This window comes from Oryx dammah, unplaced genomic scaffold (assembly GCF_014754425.2).
Source record: "Oryx dammah isolate SB20612 unplaced genomic scaffold, SCBI_Odam_1.1 HiC_scaffold_21, whole genome shotgun sequence".
NCBI lineage: Eukaryota > Metazoa > Chordata > Mammalia > Artiodactyla > Bovidae > Oryx > Oryx dammah.
The window spans coordinates 61,609,957-61,627,852 of record NW_024070205.1 but is presented as its reverse complement, the minus strand read 5'-3'; the positions used below and the strand labels follow the sequence as shown (position 1 = coordinate 61,627,852).

Below are 17,896 nucleotides of genomic sequence, written 5' to 3'. Positions count from 1 at the left end.
AGGTGGGGGAGGCTCCGCGCGCCGCCGGCCCCCCGGCCGCCGCCGCCCTGCTGGCCCTGCAGCCCCCGCCTCCGCCGCCGCCGCCTCGGGCTCCCGCCGCGGGCTCGGCGGCCCCGGCCGGGGAGGGAGGGCGGCGAGCGCCGCCGGAGCCGCCGGACATGGCTGGAGGGCACTGCGGCAGCTTCGCCGCGGCGGCGGCCGGCAGCGGCGAGATCGTGCAGCTGAACGTGGGGGGGACCAGGTGAGCCGGGGAGAAGGGGCTCGGGGCCAGGATGCGGCGGGCAAGGGTCCTCCGGGGCCAGCATCGCAGGCGAGCGGGGTGGGGAGCACAGGGCCCTCTGGGCGTGTGTGCGGGGTGGCAGGCGCCCTTGAGAGTCTCGGAGAGCCGGGCCCTTGGCCGCGCTGCAGCCTTCCTAGGACGCCGGCCACGATCCTCCCCCCCTTTTTTTAGGAGATCTGGCCGGGGAACCTTCTGTAACCTTCCTTTACCTAACCTGACGTGTACTTTTGAGTTTATTTTGTCGAAGCCCGGCCGTGGTCTGGCTGTTGGAGGTGAACCTGCCTCCCTTTCTATTTGGTCAACAAGGTAACATCGGTTTGCTTGGGCGAGAACGCCTCGTTGAGGGCTGTTTTTAATCGCCAATAATTTTGGTGGAGGGAGCATTGTAGATTTGCGGTGCGCTCTTATTTTTTCCCAGAGTTTCTTGGTTCATGGCTCTGAAGGGTCTGTTCTACTTGTAGCGCAGTGTGTCTGGAAGCTGCAGTTTTGAAGAGTTGATTCTGGAAGCCTTGGTAGTGGCACCGTGTGACGCCCTCCTAGTAAACAGAGCGAAAGCTCTCCGCTCATCTCTCTGGTCTTCCGTTCCCTTACTGTGTCTTTTAATAAGCTTGTTGGGGTAAAAAAAAATCGTATGCTTTTGGATTTGGTATGGTTTATGAGTCACTCCTTTGGGAAATGCGAGTTTGGCAGCTCTGTTTGAAGGAAGGGGTGGTTGCCGTTTTAGACTAGGTAAGAGATAAGCCATGAAGCGCCTTGGAATTCAGTGTATTTTGCTGTGCTGGAGAAGATACAAGTTTTTCAACACTTGGGAGTTTTTAACCAGTGTTTTTAAAAATGCAGAGCGGCAGCACTATAAACCCTAGTGATAACAGTGTGTAATGTTTTAAAAAGTTTTCTAAGTGTGCTGGAGAATTCAACACAGGAAACAGTAATTCCTCACTTACTCTGCTCACTACCCGCCCCATCCCCCATGCAAAACTGTTGGTTTAAGAATTTACAGCTTTATTGCTGCTACATAGATTTCGGTTTCAAGGAGTAGAAGATTGGTGTTTCCTAATGTAAGACAAGGATAGTTTCCTAAAATTAAATGAAAGTTTTGCAGGTTTGGTAACTTCAGGTCAGCTCAGTTGTGTCTGACTCTTTGCAACCCCATGGATTGCAGCATGCCAGGCCTTCCTGTCCATCCCCAACCCATCCCCAACTCCAGGAGTTTGAGTAAACTCATGTCCATTGAGTGATGATGCCATCCAGCCATCTCTTCCTCTGTCATCCCCTTCTCCTCCCACCTTCAGTCTTTCCCAGCATCAGGGTCTTTTCAAATGAGTAAGTTCTTCGAATCAAGTGGCCAAAGGATTGGAGTTTCAGCTTCAGCATCAGTCCTTCCAATGAATATTCAGGACTGATTTCCTTTAGAATTGACTGGTTGTATCTCCTTGCAGTCCAAGGGACTCTCAGGAGTCTTCTCCAGTACCACAGTTCAAAAGTATCAAGTCTTCTGTGCTCAGCTTTCTTTATAGTCCAACTCTCACATCCATACATGACCACTGGAAAAACCATAGCTTTGACTAGATGGCCCTTTGTTGGCAAAGTAATGTCTCTGCTTTTGAATATGTTGTCTAGGTTGGTCACAACTTTCCTTCCAAGGACTAAGTGTGTTTTAATTTCATGGCTGCAGTCACCATCTGCAGTGATTTTGGAGCCCCCAAAATAAAGTCTCTCTTTGTTTCCACTGTTTCCCCATCTATTTCCCATGAAGTGATGGGACCAGATGCCATGATCTTCGTTTTCTGAATGTTGAGCTTTAAGCCAACTTTTTCACTCTCCTCTTTCACTTTCATCAAGAGGCTTTTTAGTTCCTCTTCACTTTCTGCCGTAAGGGTGGTGTCATCTGCATATCTGAGGTTATTGATATTTCTCCTGGCAATTTTGACTCCAGCTTGTGCTTCCTCCAGCCCAGCGTTTCTCATGATGGACTCTGCGTATAAGTTAAATAAGCAGGGTGACAATATACAGCCTTGACATACTCCTTTCTCCATTTGAAACCAGTCTGTTGTTCCATGTCCAGTTCTAACTGTTGCTTCCTGACCTGCAGACAGATTTCTCAAGAGGCAGGTCAGTTGGTCTGGTATTCCCATCTCTTGAAGAATTTTCCAGAGTTTGTTGTGGTCCGCACAGTCAAAGGCTTTGGCATAGTCAATATAGCAGAAGATATTTTTCTGGAACTTAGGGATGCAAAAATGAAATACCCTGCAAGGGCTGGCCTTCAAAATAGTAGCACTATAGTCAACCCTAGTTTCTAATTTTTGTTGATTGTTCATATACTTTTTGAATGCTATAGAGGACATTCTAATTTGATTCTAAAAGTGTTGTTCACTGTGTTTCAAAGTAAATGGCTTAAAAATGAATGAAGTCTTGCTAATGATTGCAGAATTGAGTTTAAAATTTTAAATTGTATAAGACAGTTATCTTGGAGATGAACATTTTATTTTTCATTACGTATGAAATTTGATTTTATCAGGTTTTAAATTTTTCTATGTGATTTAAAAAATACAAAATAAGATAAATATATTATCAGATTGGACAGTTTAGAAGGCAGACGAGAGTTGTTACATAGGAATGAGAAAGTTTCAAAAGCCCAAACTTGAGACTTGCTAGGATAAATTTATAAAATAAGTGATGGCATGGTGTATAGAAAATAGAACATCCAGTTCCAAGTTCTCTGTAGATATTTTTGAATTACTTTGGATCATAGACACTTGCAGCACTTTAGAGCTAGAAGGGATCTAGAAATAATCTTGAGTAAAACACAGGTTAATAGTCACTTCAGTTTAGTTCAGTTGCTCAATCATGTCCGACTCTTTGCGACCCCATGAATCGCAGCACGCCAGGCCTCCCTGTCCATCACCAACTCCCGGGGTTCACTCAGACTCGTGTCCATCTAGTCAGTGATGCCATCCAGCCATCTCATCCTGGGTTGTCCCCTTCTCCTCCCGCCCCCAATCCCTCCCAGCATCAAAGTCTTTTCCAATGAGTCAACTCTTTGCGTGAGGTGGCCAAACTAGTGGAGTTTCAGCTTTAGCGTCATTCCTTCCAAAGAAATACCAGGGCTGATCCTCTTCAGAAAGGCATTGTAAAAGAAAAAAAAAAATCCTCCTGTGATTGTCTTTGAAGTTGAGGAATTGCCCCCAGGAGAACCACCTGTGGCATAGAATTGATGTCAGCTGTGCAGTGATACCGTAAGTGAAACTCAAAAGGAGCGTTTCTTTTGAGCAGAGTAGGGACATTTCTCCCCTCTCCCTAAGAGAGGACAGAAAAATGGATCTATTCAAAGGATTTATAGATATGACTGATTTTTATGATTTATTTAACACTTCATGGATGGTTCAGAAAGAAGATGAGGTTTCAATTCGAATTGTTAATATCATTACTTACCCCCAAAAAAGCCTAATGAGGTGAAAGAAAGACAGTTTGGCTCAATTTGTGATTAATTCTGCTTTGATTGAGTGTGATTTGAGGCCTCATGAGAGAAGTCTGGGACCAGTCAGTGGAAGTCTAGCTCAGCAACCTTGGGCAAATTACTTTTTAGTACTTAGTTTCCTAAAATATTTAATGACATTAAATAGTACCAGCCTTCTAAACTAATTTGAAGCATTAGGTGGGAAATACAAGCGATTAATGGTATTAACTATCAATAGTAACTTTACAGAATAATTTTAACTTGATTGCTTCCAAGTAAATTTAGTAGGAAGTTGGTAGCATAAAGTGTAAATGTGGATAAGGACCAGATTGCACATGACCTTTTTCTTGGCATACTGTGGGTATGAAATAAAAACAGAAAAGGCTTTTCATATGTATTTCAGAAAGTTATGCTTGTCGTGTGTAATTTAAATGTTGTAGTTTTCATGAAATCATATTTGGAAACATTTTTAGAGTCATGGGGTTTTTTTCCCCTCCTGTCTTTTAAAGTTTGGGGGGAAAAAATAAATTGGTGGGGATGAGAGTCCAATCCCTTTTGCCTGAAAATTCCAGATTACTAAACTCAGCTGAATTGTTGATTTTAATTTAAATTGATAATTTGTGGCTTCCCTGGTGGCTCAGATGGTAAAGACTGCCTGCAATGCAGGAAACCCAGGTTCAATCCCTGGGTTGGGAAGATCCCCTGGAGAAGGAAATGGCAATCCACTCTAGTATTCTTTGCTGGAAAATCTCAGGGACAGAGGATCCTGGCCGGCTACAGTCCATGGGGTCACAGAGTCAGACAATACTGAGCGATTAACACTTTCACTTTCATACCCACCTGAATTACTGATTTTAATTTAAATTGCTAATATGACCTTAAGCAGACCTGTGTAATTTTCTAAGTAACAAAATTTGAGTTATTTGGCAGACAATTTGCTGAGTAAGCAGTGAACATGAAAGTTCACAAGTTAGAAACGATCCTTATTTGGAAATGAATTTGATGGCTTCCAAAACACAGTGATTCATTTTTTGCAGTGGATCCTTGGATCTTTCAGTTTACTGTTTACTGGGTTTGCTTCCATTTGACCAGGGCAGTTTCCTCTACTTAGTTGTAATCTACTTTTCGTTTTTTCTTAAAGATCGTGCTAAGAAATATGCTTGGGAAAATTCACCATATTTTCTTGGGTAAACTGGCTGCTTTCTCAGTCTGACTGATGGGCATAGGAACTGCTTTAAAACAGTCATGATGCTGGAAAATGAATGTGGAGAAAAAATAAAGGTCTGTAAGGCTCTCTTCTGTGCGAGGACACATGATGATGGGGCAACGAATCAGGAATACGTAGTGCAGTGTGATGAGTCTTAAAATGAAAATATTCAGACATCAATTGAACCCTGTATCAGATTCTTGGCCTTACTAGTTTATGTCAGTTTATTGTTTTGCCTCGGTCTGTTACAGTAGTAGGCTTTGATAAAGCATGCTCCCCCCCCCCCGGGGGGGGGGGGGGGGGCGCGCCGTGGTGGTGATAAGGAGGCTTGATCACATGGAGTTAACCTCAAAACAGTGTTTATTGAGTGATTTTTGAATGAATGAATTCAATGGTTGTGAATAGCCTAAGACTGTAAAGGAAGTGTTAAATGTACTATGTTCAGTGGAATTAATATGAGCTCAAAAAGCTACTATGGGATAGACTATTTGGAAAAGCCAATTAAGGAGAAGGTAAAACCTTCGTGGTATCAAGAAAGATGATGGGTAGAACTCGGATAATTGAACATGAGGTTGGTACAGCTGCGATGAAGATTCTGAAATGTTCTAAGATGGTGTAAGCATGGATTATATGGGGATGTTACGTGCTATCTTATTAGAGGGCAGTAGTTTGTGTTGGAGAGGTGAAATGGTGACCTGAAGATAATTTCATATGTTATGTTGAGAAGTTTAGACTTAGTGTGATGGGCATGTTAGAAAGTAGTGTTTTAGGAAGCTTTATATGTAAGCGAATTAATTATTTTGTTGAGAGTTCTTACAATAATCTTAACTCTGAAATGAAAGCAGAATTTTACAATGTTAGATGTTAATAAATATAATTGATACAGCTATAGCTGTGCAACAACTTGTAAGTCATTAGCCAGCAGTTTAAAGCAAGTTAACCAACATTGACATTTCAAATCTTGTCCTCCCTTTTAATACCATATACTTTTAAATTGCAGATTTAGTACCTCAAGACAAACACTTATGTGGATTCCAGATTCTTTTTTTTCCAGGTATTTCATATAATTCTTTAGTACTTTTTAAAAATAAAGTGATTATTTATTAAAACAATAAAAATTCTCTTGCATTAATATTTTTATTAGATAAAATCTTAACTCTTTGAATATTTAAGTTGTTATTTACTTTGGAGATACAGTGATTCATTTTTACTGGTCTTTTACCTTTGAAAGAATTACGGCATTTTATTCATACTCAGATTTTAAAAACTAATCCTGTCTTAATGATTTTTAGTTTGCTGAGTGGAAGAATTTCAACACTTCGAGATGAAACTGGTGCTGTGAGTATAACAATGCTGATGTATATTTCTAAATTAGATCAAATAATGCTCTAATGTGTGGTCCTTATACTCTTAGAAGATAGGGGAACTACTCTTAATAACTACTAAATGAAAGTATATGTTCTTAGGTTTTTATTTCTTGTCATGAATTATTTCTGTAATTATAGATGAGAACTCAAAACAGAGAGTACTGCATAGACTATTTTAAATAATCATTAGAAATTGAAGGATCTGAGCTTACATTGTCGAGAGGAAATATTTCTTTTAATCAGTAATTGAAACTTTAACAGTGAATAGATAGGTGTAAACACGAAAACATTTTGATATTAGAGTGGTAAAATGTTGCAAATTTGTGAAGCCCTACAATTTTTTTGTTTTGGAGAATAACCTTATGAACTTGTGCAGCAATGGTGGAGTGAGGGAAGTAAAGAATTATTAAGTTTCAGCACACAGAAATGTATATCTATATTTAAAAAGCAGTTTTAATATGCACAGTAGCAGGTCAAGTAACTGTGAAAAGCAAATAAGACTTTCAGTTTGGAGGCAGCAAAATGACCACAGGTGTTTATATTTGCTGTGGTGAGATTTGCAGATCAAATAAAGTAGCACGAGCAAATATGTCCATGTGAGATTATGGGAAGGACATGAGTAATAAGACCCACAAATCTATGGTGTTTCTTCAACTTCAGGTTGATTTTAATAAAAAGCAAGAATTTATGAAGCCAAAAGAACCTCATTCACTGTATAGAACACTGTATATAATAATTGATCATAGTATAAGGAGGTATATTTTTTGCTTCATTCTGCTGTCTGATTGACTTATATAAATCTTAAAAGGTATTCAGTTTTATAGTTAGAGCTTTTGTAATTGGTTCAAAATAGTATTGGCATACATTCCTGTAAAGAGTTATCAATTATATATTTCCTATTTTCTAAACATTTTCCCCATAAGTGTTTCATGGTGGGTGGGTGCTCAGTTGCTTTAGCCATGTCCAACTATATGTGACCTTATTCCATGACACTGTATTTGTTATTTAAAAAAAAATTTGTTCTTGTCACTTTTTATTTCACCCCACCCTTAATCCTTGAGAAAACAGATAGTGGTATGTGAAAGTGTACTTTTATAATACACACGGAACAATCAGGAAAAGCAAAACTGTCAAAACTGAAAAATAGTGTGAAAGTGTTATTCAGGTTTGACTTTTCTTGATTGCCCCATATGTATTATAACAGTACACGGTTGTTTTAATGATTCATTTAAGTCACAGATTATGTAAATCATAATCACTATCACCAATAATTAGGGATCAGATGATATAAAAAGTATTATTTATGCATATTATTTTCAAAGTGTTAAATTCTAGAATATTTCAGATAAAAATTTTCCTTTCAGAATCCCTTTGACTAAAGATGTTAGTTAAATACAAATAAGGACTTCTCTGGTAGTCCAGTGATTAAGAATCTACCCACCAGTGCAGGGGACACGGTTGGATCCCTGGTCTGGGAAGATTCCACATGTCATGGAGCAACTAAGCCCATGCACCGCAATTACTGAGGCCCAAGTGCCCTGGAGCCCCTGCTCCAGAGAAGCATATACTATTGAGAAGCCTGCACATCTCAGCCAGAGAGTAGGCACTGCTCACTGCAGCTAGAGAAAACCTATGCATAGCAATGAAGACCCAGTGCTGCCAAAAATAAATAAATAGAAATTTAAACAAATTAGAAATGAGAAAATGGGCTAATTTGATACCATTTTTTCCCCTGCATATTAAAACATCAATCTAATGATAGCTTTTCGGGGAGAGAAAAGACACCATTTCTGCTGTACATTTATACAGTTTATAGTAGTGGTTATAACTGCATTTCCGTTTTAGAAGCATTAAAATTTAAGAGTATAGTCAAGGAAATAGAGTTTTTACGTAATTCAATATAGGTTCTGTTAGTGTTACAGATATTAAAGTTAGAAGTTTATAATTTGAAAATATAATTTGTAATTCTTTTATTTACAGATATTTATTGATAGAGATCCAGCAGCATTTGCACCCATTTTAAATTTTCTTCGGACAAAAGAACTAGACTTAAGGTAAGACATGTATCTTTTTTTTTTTAAGCTTTTATTTCTTTACATATGTACTTTTGATGGCGCCTCACAGCTTGCAGGATCTTAGTTCCCCTACAAGGGATTGAACCCTGGCTCCCTGCACTGGAAGTGGGGAGTCTGTTCACTGGACCACCAGGCAAGTCCCAAGAAATATATCTTTTTAAAGTAGACTTTTATTGGTAGGCATGGTTTTGGTCTTAGTTTATGAAGGAAAGTTTTTTCCCTGCCTCAAGATTATTTTTGCTTGAAAGTTTCCTCAGAATTTCTCTCATTGATTCAGGCCACAATCGTCTCTTAATGGATTACTCTCAAAGCTTCCTAGCCAGTTTCCCTGCCTTCAGTCTTATCCCTTCAATTCATCTTTCACACTGTAGCCAAAATTATATCCTGAAAATATAAATCTAATCTAGTTATTCAGTCAGTTCAGTCGCTCAGTCATGTTCAACTCTTTGCAACCCCATGAACTGCAACATGCCAGGCTTTCCTGTTCATCCACCAACACCCAGAGTTTCTTCAAACTCATGTCCATCGAGTCAGTGATGCCATCCAGCCATCTCATCCTCTGTCACTCCCTTCTCTGCTGCTGCTGCTAAGTCGCTTCAGTCGTGTCCGACTCTGTGTGCCCCATAGACGGCAGCCCACCAGGCTCCCCCATCCCCGGGATTCTCCAGGCAAGAATACTGCAGTGGGTTGCCATTTCCTTCTCCAGTGCATGAACATGAAAAGTGAAAGTGAAGTCGCTCAGTCCTGTTGATTCCTAGTGACCCCATGGACCTGCAGCCTACCAGGCTCCTCCATCCATGGGATTTTCCAGGCAAGAGTACTGGAGTGGGTTGCCATTGCCTTCTCCACTCCCTTCTCTACCTGCCTTCGATTTTTCCCAGCATCAGGGTTTTTTCTAATGAGTCAGTTCTTCTTCGCATCAGGTGGGCAAAGTATTGGAGCTTCAGCATCAGTCCTTCCAGTGAATATTCAGGACTGATTTCCTTTATGATTGACGTTTGATCTCCTTGCAGTCCAAGGGACTCTCAAGAGTCTTCTCCAGCACCACTGTTCAAAATCTAGTTAGTTATTACTTTGCTTAAAACTCTTATTTAATCAGCTGCTGGATTAATGGTGAAGGATTTTGGACTTACTGTTAATCTAGCCCCTGCTTAGTTTCTCTTGCTTGAACACTTTCAACCCTTTCTGCTCTTGGCTTGATCTTGATCTTTCTGGTGACTCTGCTATGTCACCTGATACAGACAGGTGTTCAGAGTTTCCTGTACTGCCGCAACTCCAGTAGTCTGTCTTACGTGAGATTCTAAAAGGGCTTGCGTTATTTCCTGTATATCTGCAGGATCAAGTATTATGCTTGACATATAGCCATACATTTTTTTGTATGACACATAACCATACAGTTTTACTTGACACAAGTAAATAACAATTTAAACTATTTCTAAACTTTGCCGTAGTCTGGATTCCTAGTACTAGGAAGCTACAATCTAATTTGTATTTTATTGTTGTTTTATTTTATATGTTCATCTTTCACTTTCACCTTTCATGCCTAATGAGCTTTTACTGGGACCTGTTAATACTTTTTTAGATACAGGTTTTAGAATTCTAAATATTTGTTTAAGCCACTTCTGTATAATATTACATAATTTTTGACATATTCACTAGAATATGAGCTTCTTGAAAGCAAAGATTTTTTTGTTTGGTTTGTTCCTTGCTGTATTCAGAGTGTTGTTTAAAAAAAAAAGAAAAATTGTGTATAGTAAACTGGTTAATGGATATTTATTAAATGAATAATAATTTGGTGGGGCTTTTTGTTTGTTTTTTGGCCTGGGGTGGTAGGTGGGAAGTTTATTATTAACTGTTTACTTCTGGGGTAAAATTATTTTTAGCATTTGATGAAAATCTAAGTTTACTTCTTGTCAGTGTCCTTGTGACTCATTTACAACTAAATTACCCATAAAAGGCAGCAGTAGTTTAAATATCTGTATTCATTGCTTTTCTTACAACTTGCTTCTTTATTTCAGTTAATGGCAGTCTAGCAAACTTAAATTCTCTGAGTAGTATCTTCTAAAAGAAGGTGGGAAGGAATTGATGAAAGAACACTATATTCTACTTCCATTTTTTACATAAAATTCTTCCATTGCCTTTATCACTCTGTATTATTATCGTATTTATTTGTCCTCTCCAAAACTGTTATTTGTGTCCTGAGCTACTGTACTGTTGACAGAGGTAGTTTTGAAATAGAATAAGAAAGTTTTAACTTAAAAAAAAAAAAATACTTTATTTTTTAATATAAATTTATTTATTTTAATTGGAGGTTAATTACTTTACAATATTGTATTGGTTTTGCCATGCATCAACATGAATCTGCCACAGGTATACACGTGTTCCCCATCCTGAACCCCCCTCCTGAAGTAAGCCAGTTTTAACTTTCCTTATGTTAAGCTCGTAACAACCACTTTCTCAAATAAAAGCGATTTAATATTTCCATCACATGTGTCTGTGAGGCCTATCAAATTTTTTTCCTTTAAGAGCAGTTTTATGTTTACAACAAAATTGAGAGGAAGGTTACAGAGGTTTCCCATGCGCCCCCTGCTTCTGTTATCAGCCTCCTGTATTATTAATGGCATTTACCCGAATGATACATTTTTTCTTTTTTCAGTTGATGAACCTGCATTGATGTCATAATCACCCCAAGTTCATAGTTTATCTTCAGTTCACTCTTGGTGTTGCACATTTTAGGAGTTAGCACAAACATAATGACATGTGGACCTCTTTATAATACTATACACAGTACTTACCCTGCCCTAAAAATTTTTGTTCTCTGCCTGTTGCGCTTTCTCTCCTCCAGCCACTGATCTTTCAAAAATATGCATTATTTGACTTTTTCCTAAATGTCATAGTTGGATTCACATAGTATGGAGCCTTTTCTGAATGGCTTCATTCACTTAGTAATATGCAATTAAGTTTCTTTCATGTTACTTCTTTTTAGTGCTGATAATATTTCATTACCTGGATACCAATTTGTTTTTCCATTCACTTACTGAAGGGAACATTTTAGTTGCTTCCAAGTCTTAGCTGTTATGAATAAAGCCTCTATAAATATCCATGTGCAGGTTTTTGCATGGACATTAAGTTTTCAACTCCTTAGGGTAAATGTCAAGGAGTACAGTTGCTGGATCATATGGTAAGTTTTATAATAAACCTGCAGACTGTTTTTGACAGTGACTGTCATTTTCCTTTTCCACTGGCAGTGAATTAGAATTGCTATTGTTTCACATCCTTGACAGCATTTTGGATTTTGGCCATAGTAATTGATGTGTGGTAGTGACTTGTTGTCTTAATTAATATTTGCTTAATGACATATGGTATGGAGCATCTTACTTCATATGTTTGCTGCCTTTATAGCTTTGGTTGAGGTCTTTGGCCCATGTTTTGGTTGAATTAGTTTCTTTATTGAGTTTTAAGAGTTCTTTGTATACTTTGGACAACACTCCCTTATCAAATCTGTCATTTGCACACATTTTGTCTCATTTGGTGGCTTTTCATTTTCTTGACATTGTCTTCTGTAGAGCAGAATGTTTTAATTTTAATGAAATCTAGCTTATTCTTATTCCTCTCTTGGATTGTGTCTTTGGGCTTTATCTAAACAAGTATGACCATACCCAGTGTCATTTAGGTTTTCTCCTAAATGTTATCTTTTTTTTTTCTGCATGCTGATGTCTGGTTGTTTCAGCACTATCTTTTGCTTCATTATTTTGCCTTTGCTTCTTTGTTATAGATCGGTTGACTGTATGTATGGGATTTATTTCTGGACTTTCTGTTCTACTCCATGATTTGTTTGTTTCTTACCAGTACCACACTATCTTGGTTTTTCTAGGTTTACAATTTTGATATTGGGAAATGGCAGTGCTCCAACTTTGTTCTTCAGTATTATATTGGCTGTTTTGGCTCTTGGGCCTTTTCATGTAAACTTTAGAATCAACTTGTTGATATTTGATAAAATAACTTGCTAGATTTTGATTAGAATTGCATTGAATCAAATCAAGTAGGGAAGAACTGATGTCTTAACAGTACTGCATCTTCCTGTCCATGAACTAGAAATATCTCTTCATTTTGCTGGTTCTTTGATTTCAGCCATCAGAGTTTTGTGGTTTTCTTTCTTGTAGATTTTGTATATATATATTGTGTGTCTGTGTGTGTATTTAGTTTTATACTTGGCTACTTTTTAGGGGAGTATTAGTGTAAATGGTGTTGTTTCTAACTTCAAGTTTCTCTTGTTCACCATTGGTATATTGAAAAGCAATAGACTTTGGTACATTAACATTATGTGGTACAACCTTGATTTACTTGCTTATTAACTGCAAGAGTTTGGGGTTCATTCCTTTGGATTTTCTATTTTGACAGTCATATCATCTGTGATCATCAGTTTTATATCTTTCTTCCCAATCTGTATGCCTTTTCTTTTCTTGTTTTGTGTTAATAAGGATTTCAGTATGAGGTTGAAAAGAGTGGTGACGGAATCTTTGTCTTGTAACCAGATGTTAGTTCAAAGTTGTCACATTAAATATGATGCTCGATGTAGGGTATTTTTTTAAAAGTCTTAACCAAGTTGAAAAAATTCCCCTCAGTTCCTGGTTTACTGAGAGTTTTCTTATGAATAGATGTTGGGTTCTGTCAGATGCTTTCTTTTCACCTGTTGATGTGGTCATGTGAGTCTGTTGATGTGAAAGATTACATTAACTGATTTCAGAATATTGAACCAGCTTTTATACCTGAGATAAATCCTGCTTGGTTGTGGTATATATTTCTTTTTATACATTGTTGGATTTGGTTTGCTGATATTTTGTTGAGAATTATAGTGTCTATGTTCATGAGAGATATTGGTCTATAATTTTCTTGTGATGCATTTTTCTGGTTTTGGTGTTCAAGTAATGTGGGCCTTGCCCTGTAAAATAAATAAAGTTTCTCTCTGCTTCTTTCTCTGAAATTGTAGATAATTGGTATAATTTCTTCCTTAAATATTTGGTAGGATTTACCAGTGAATCCTGGGCCTAGTGCTATTTTGGAAGGTTATTGTTGATCTTTTTTTTTTTTTTAATACGTATAGACTGAGATAGTTTCTTTTTGGTGTGAGTTTTAGCAGATCATGTGTTTCAAGGAATTGTCCATTTCATTTGGGTTCCCAAATTTGCAGGTATAGAGCTGTTCACAGTATTCCTTTATTATCATTTTAATTTTCATGGAATCCTTAGTGATGCCCCCTCTCCTTTCTGCTCAGGCAGTGTTTTTAAAATAAGGACAATTATAACTGAAACCTAAAATGAGTGCTTTTAAAATCTTGTTTCCTTTTTTTTTTTTTTTTTTTTCACTTCTTATTTTCTTATTACTTTATTGTAACATCTCTATCTGGATAACATAGACCTTCTTAAGGTTGATCTTTTTTTCCTTCCTACCTTCTGTTTTGCTTTTATTTTTGGTTTCTGATCAGAGGAGTCATGCTGACGTGGATCAGAGGTGGATCATGCTTGCAGGGAGCTTGTAGATTAACTGGGGAGGTTAGAATATGTATAGAAATTACAGTCAGAAGCAATTAATTTTTACTCATAAATGTTTTCTACTCTTGTTTGCCTCTTAGATACTTATTGATAATTCCTTGTATTAACCCTATAAAGCCCTCATCTCTAATTTAGTCATCAGTTCATCTATATATGAGTGGTTTTTTTCATAAGAAAAAGTTCATGGTAGTGTGTGGTTTTATTGTTTATACTTCTTCAAATGATTAAGGATCTTAGGAAAGAAGTAAGTTTTAAAGCTCATGATTTTGTTCATGTTAAGAGCCTAGTACTTTTTCTGCTTCAGATGACAATCCAGGCTGCCAGTGTTAGAAGATTTACATCATTAATTTGTTTCTTTGTAGGGGAGTGAGCATTAATGTTCTCCGACATGAAGCTGAATTTTATGGAATCACTCCACTAGGTATGTATCTTACTACTATTTTTTATTTATGATTCGACCCTTTGAGCATTCAGCTTGCCCAAGTGAAGTGTGTTTTATATCAGGTCCTAATTTTTGATGGACTAGTCAGTACTTGCTTTTTGTGGATTTTCATAGGAAAAAGATATTGTCAGCTGATTTAACTTAAACATTTTCCCTTTTCTTTCCTTATCCTCTTTAACTAGAGAAAATAAGTGGAGTACTATTGTTCTGTTTGCATGTACTCTTGACAAGTTTGCTTTGAAATGTTTTTAGTAAGAAGGCTTCTCTTATGTGAAGAGCTGGAGCGTTCATCTTGCGGCAGTGTCCTTTTCCATGGTTACTTGCCTCCACCAGGTACTTCTGCTTTGTTCATTGAGTTGTTCATGTCTTTTTATCATTACATTAAGTACAGATTTGTGAATAGGAAAATCTGTTTCTTGATTATCTCATTTGTAAATCTACTAGAAAAGATGAGAACTTTAATCTTAACAGAAGTTAGGTCAGACTATAAGGTAGGGTAGGAGTTTGCCAAAATTTTTTTGTAGAGGGCCAGTTAGGCTTGTGAGTTAGAAGATCTCTGGCAGTTAACTGAACTCCACTGTAAACACTGCAGAAATGGATGGGTGTGATGGTGTCTAATACAACTTTACTTCCATAAACTGCCATCAGACTGGACTTGGCTTTGGTCAAATTTGCTGATTCCTGTGTTTGAGAACTGCTTGTCCATCTCCTTTGTGGAACCCTAGGGGAGAGGAGGGTGAGGTGCATGTCATTTCTGCCCCTCTTCAGTTAGTACAGTTTGATCTGTGCCTGTGTTGTAGCAGAGTTTTGAACAAGAGTTCATTTCAAAATGATTTCAAAAAGGCTCCTCTGCCAAATAAGGGATGCTTAGAAGTATAGGGCAATTCAGCTATAAAGCTGAATAAAATTTAAATTAGTAAATAAAGTTTAAAGTTAAAATGTAAACTTAATAAAGTTTAAATTAGTGAATAGTACCTATCTCATAGTAACTGTTCCATAAATGTAGAGAGTTAGTGACAGAATGAATGAACTAGTGGTGATTGATTTGGTCTTATACATATGATAAATCTTAGTCTGTCTTATTAAATATATAACATGGAAAATATCAGAAATCTTTTTTTAAAAATTTCATCTTATTTGTTATGGTACTTATTTGCAGTAAATTGCAATATTAGAAGATAAATTTCAGCTATAATGTTTAGTTTTTTGTTTTTTAGCCATAAGAACATATGAAATTTTCAAATTTTGGTGGGTGAACTTAAAAAATTTTATCTTCTTTGCTTTCATAGGTATTCCTAGTCGTAAAATAAACAACACTACTAGATCCTCAGCTGATTCTAGAAATGGACTAAATTTTACAGAAGGTGAAGCTCGAGGAAATGGTACTCAGCCTGTTCTTTCTGGAACTGGAGAAGAAACTGTTAGGCTAGGTAAGTATAACTTACATAAACCAAAAAAGTATGTACGTTTTTAGCTCTAGATATTGAGTAATTATTTTTAAAGATGTAGCTTGTGCTATATCTCTTTTTAATCTAGATCTCCCGTTTATATCTTGAAAAGTCTCACCTAATATTTTTATTTAAAAAGTTTGTGATTTTCTGTTTGCTGTAAACCTTTAGAACAGAGGTTGACAGACTTTTTCTGGGCCAGATGGTGGACATAGTGGGCTTCATGAGCCTGAAGGTCTCTGTTAGAACTGCTCATTTCTCTTTGTAGTGCACAAGCAGCTTTGATGTGTGGACAGATGTGCTTGGCTGTGTTCCAACAAAGCTTTCTTTCTCAAAACAGGCCGAGGACTGGAATTGGCCTCTTGGCCATAGTTTGCAAACCCCTTTTTTAGAACACAGAAAACATTTCTTTTTCTAATGTCAACAGGGTTTCCTGTGGATCCACGAAAGGTGCTAATAGTAGCTGGCCATCACAACTGGATTGTAGCTGCGTATGCCCATTTTGCTGTGTGTTACAGGTATTATATAATTAATAATGGCTTACTTTTTACTTTGGGGGTATTTTTTAATAGCTGTGATTTTACACTTAAAGATTTAAGAGCTATTTAATTTTAGTCATCAGATTTTTTTTCCTTCCAATTTTGCCTCCTGATTAAATTCAGTTTACTTTTATTTTTACAACTAATTTCATAAATACTGATAGCCTCAGTATGTTTAAATATTGCTCATACAGTATAAACTGAAATAAGTGAAATATCTTGAAGTTTACACCTTCTTGCTTAGTGTATCCAGCTTCCAAATTGTTTAACTGTTGTGTTAAATGAGGCAGGCTTGTTAATGTGATCCCTGTGTTTTTTTGTCTGTAATGATTAAATATTGTACTCTTAGAGGAGAATAAGACATTGGTCATGAGTACTGTACACTTGGGAGTGAGGTAGTTAAGCAGGACCATTGTGAACAGAAGTGATGTAGTTTAGTATCTAACGTGCAAGGTAGTTTTGTTTTGTCTAATTCTTGCATTCTCAGAAACCAGCAGGAGCAAGGAAAAGTATATACTAGGGATTTCTCTTTTTTATTTGTCTGAAAGGTAGGATTCTTAGTTCAGAATTGCTGTATGAAGTGAGAAATGTTGATGATGGGGGAATAGTGGTGTTGTTCAGTCGTTAAGTCGTGTACAACTCTTTGCAACCCCATGCAGCCCTCAGCATGCTACACTTCCCTGTCCATCACCAGCTCCCAGAGCTTGCTCAAACTCATGTCCATTGAGTTGGTGATACCATCCAACCATCTCATATTCTGTCATCCTCTTCTCCTTCCTTCAGTCTTTCCCAGCATCAGGGTCTTTTCCACTGAGTCAGTTCTTCACATCAGGTGACCAAAGTTTTGGAGCTTTCAGCATCAGTCCTTCCAATGAATATTTAGGACTGATTTCCTTTAGGATTGACTGGTTTGATCTCCTTGCAGTCCAAGGGACTCTCAATAGTCTTCTCCAACACCACAGTTCAAAACCATCAGTTCTTTGGTGCTCAGCTTTCTTTACGGTCCAACTCTCACATCCGTACATGACTACTGAAAAAACCATACCTTGGATTAAATGGACCTTTGTTGGCAGAGTGATGTCTCTGCTTTTTAATATGCTGTCTAGATTTGTCATCGATTTCCTTCCAAGGAGCAAACATCTTTTAATTCATGGCTGCAGTCAGTTCTCAGTCATTTCAGAACCCAGAAAAAGAGAATCTGCCCATATTTTCACTTTTCCCTCTTCTATTTGCCATGAAGTGATGGGACTAGATGCCATGATCTTAGTTTTTTGATTGTTGAGTTTTAAGCCTGCTTTTTCACTCTCCTCTTTTCACCTTCATCAAGATGCTCTTTAGTTACTCGTCACTTTCTGCCACTGAAGTGGGATTATCTGCATATCTGCAGAGGTTGTTGGTATTTCTCCTGGCAATCTTGATTCCAGTCTGGCATTTCACATGATGTGCTCTGCGTAGAAGTTAAATACACGGTATGACATTATATGGCCTTGATGCACTCCTTTCCCAGTTTGGAATCAGTCCGTTCCATG

General features: G+C 37.7%; 1 protein-coding gene across 6 annotated transcripts in view; it reads left to right on the top strand.

Moving 5' to 3' along the window:
• Positions 1–132: 132 nt before the first annotated feature.
• Positions 133–17,896, top strand: part of KCTD3 (potassium channel tetramerization domain containing 3) — a 67,622-nt gene continuing 49,858 nt past the window's right edge. For 2 of the 6 annotated variants that reach the window (XM_040262873.1, XM_040262871.1), the window contains exons 1-8: positions 159–241; positions 5,945–5,998; positions 6,237–6,282; positions 8,292–8,365; positions 14,301–14,359; positions 14,633–14,713; positions 15,670–15,810; positions 16,256–16,346. In XM_040262873.1, coding sequence (XP_040118807.1) covers positions 159–241; positions 5,945–5,998; positions 6,237–6,282; positions 8,292–8,365; positions 14,301–14,359; positions 14,633–14,713; positions 15,670–15,810; positions 16,256–16,346 — 629 coding nt within the window. Of the gene's footprint in view, positions 242–5,944; positions 5,999–6,236; positions 6,283–8,291; positions 8,366–14,300; positions 14,360–14,562; positions 14,714–15,669; positions 15,811–16,252; positions 16,347–17,896 lie in introns of those variants that run through there. The other 4 variants (XM_040262872.1, XM_040262870.1, XM_040262875.1 and 1 more) reach the window with 4 other exon arrangements.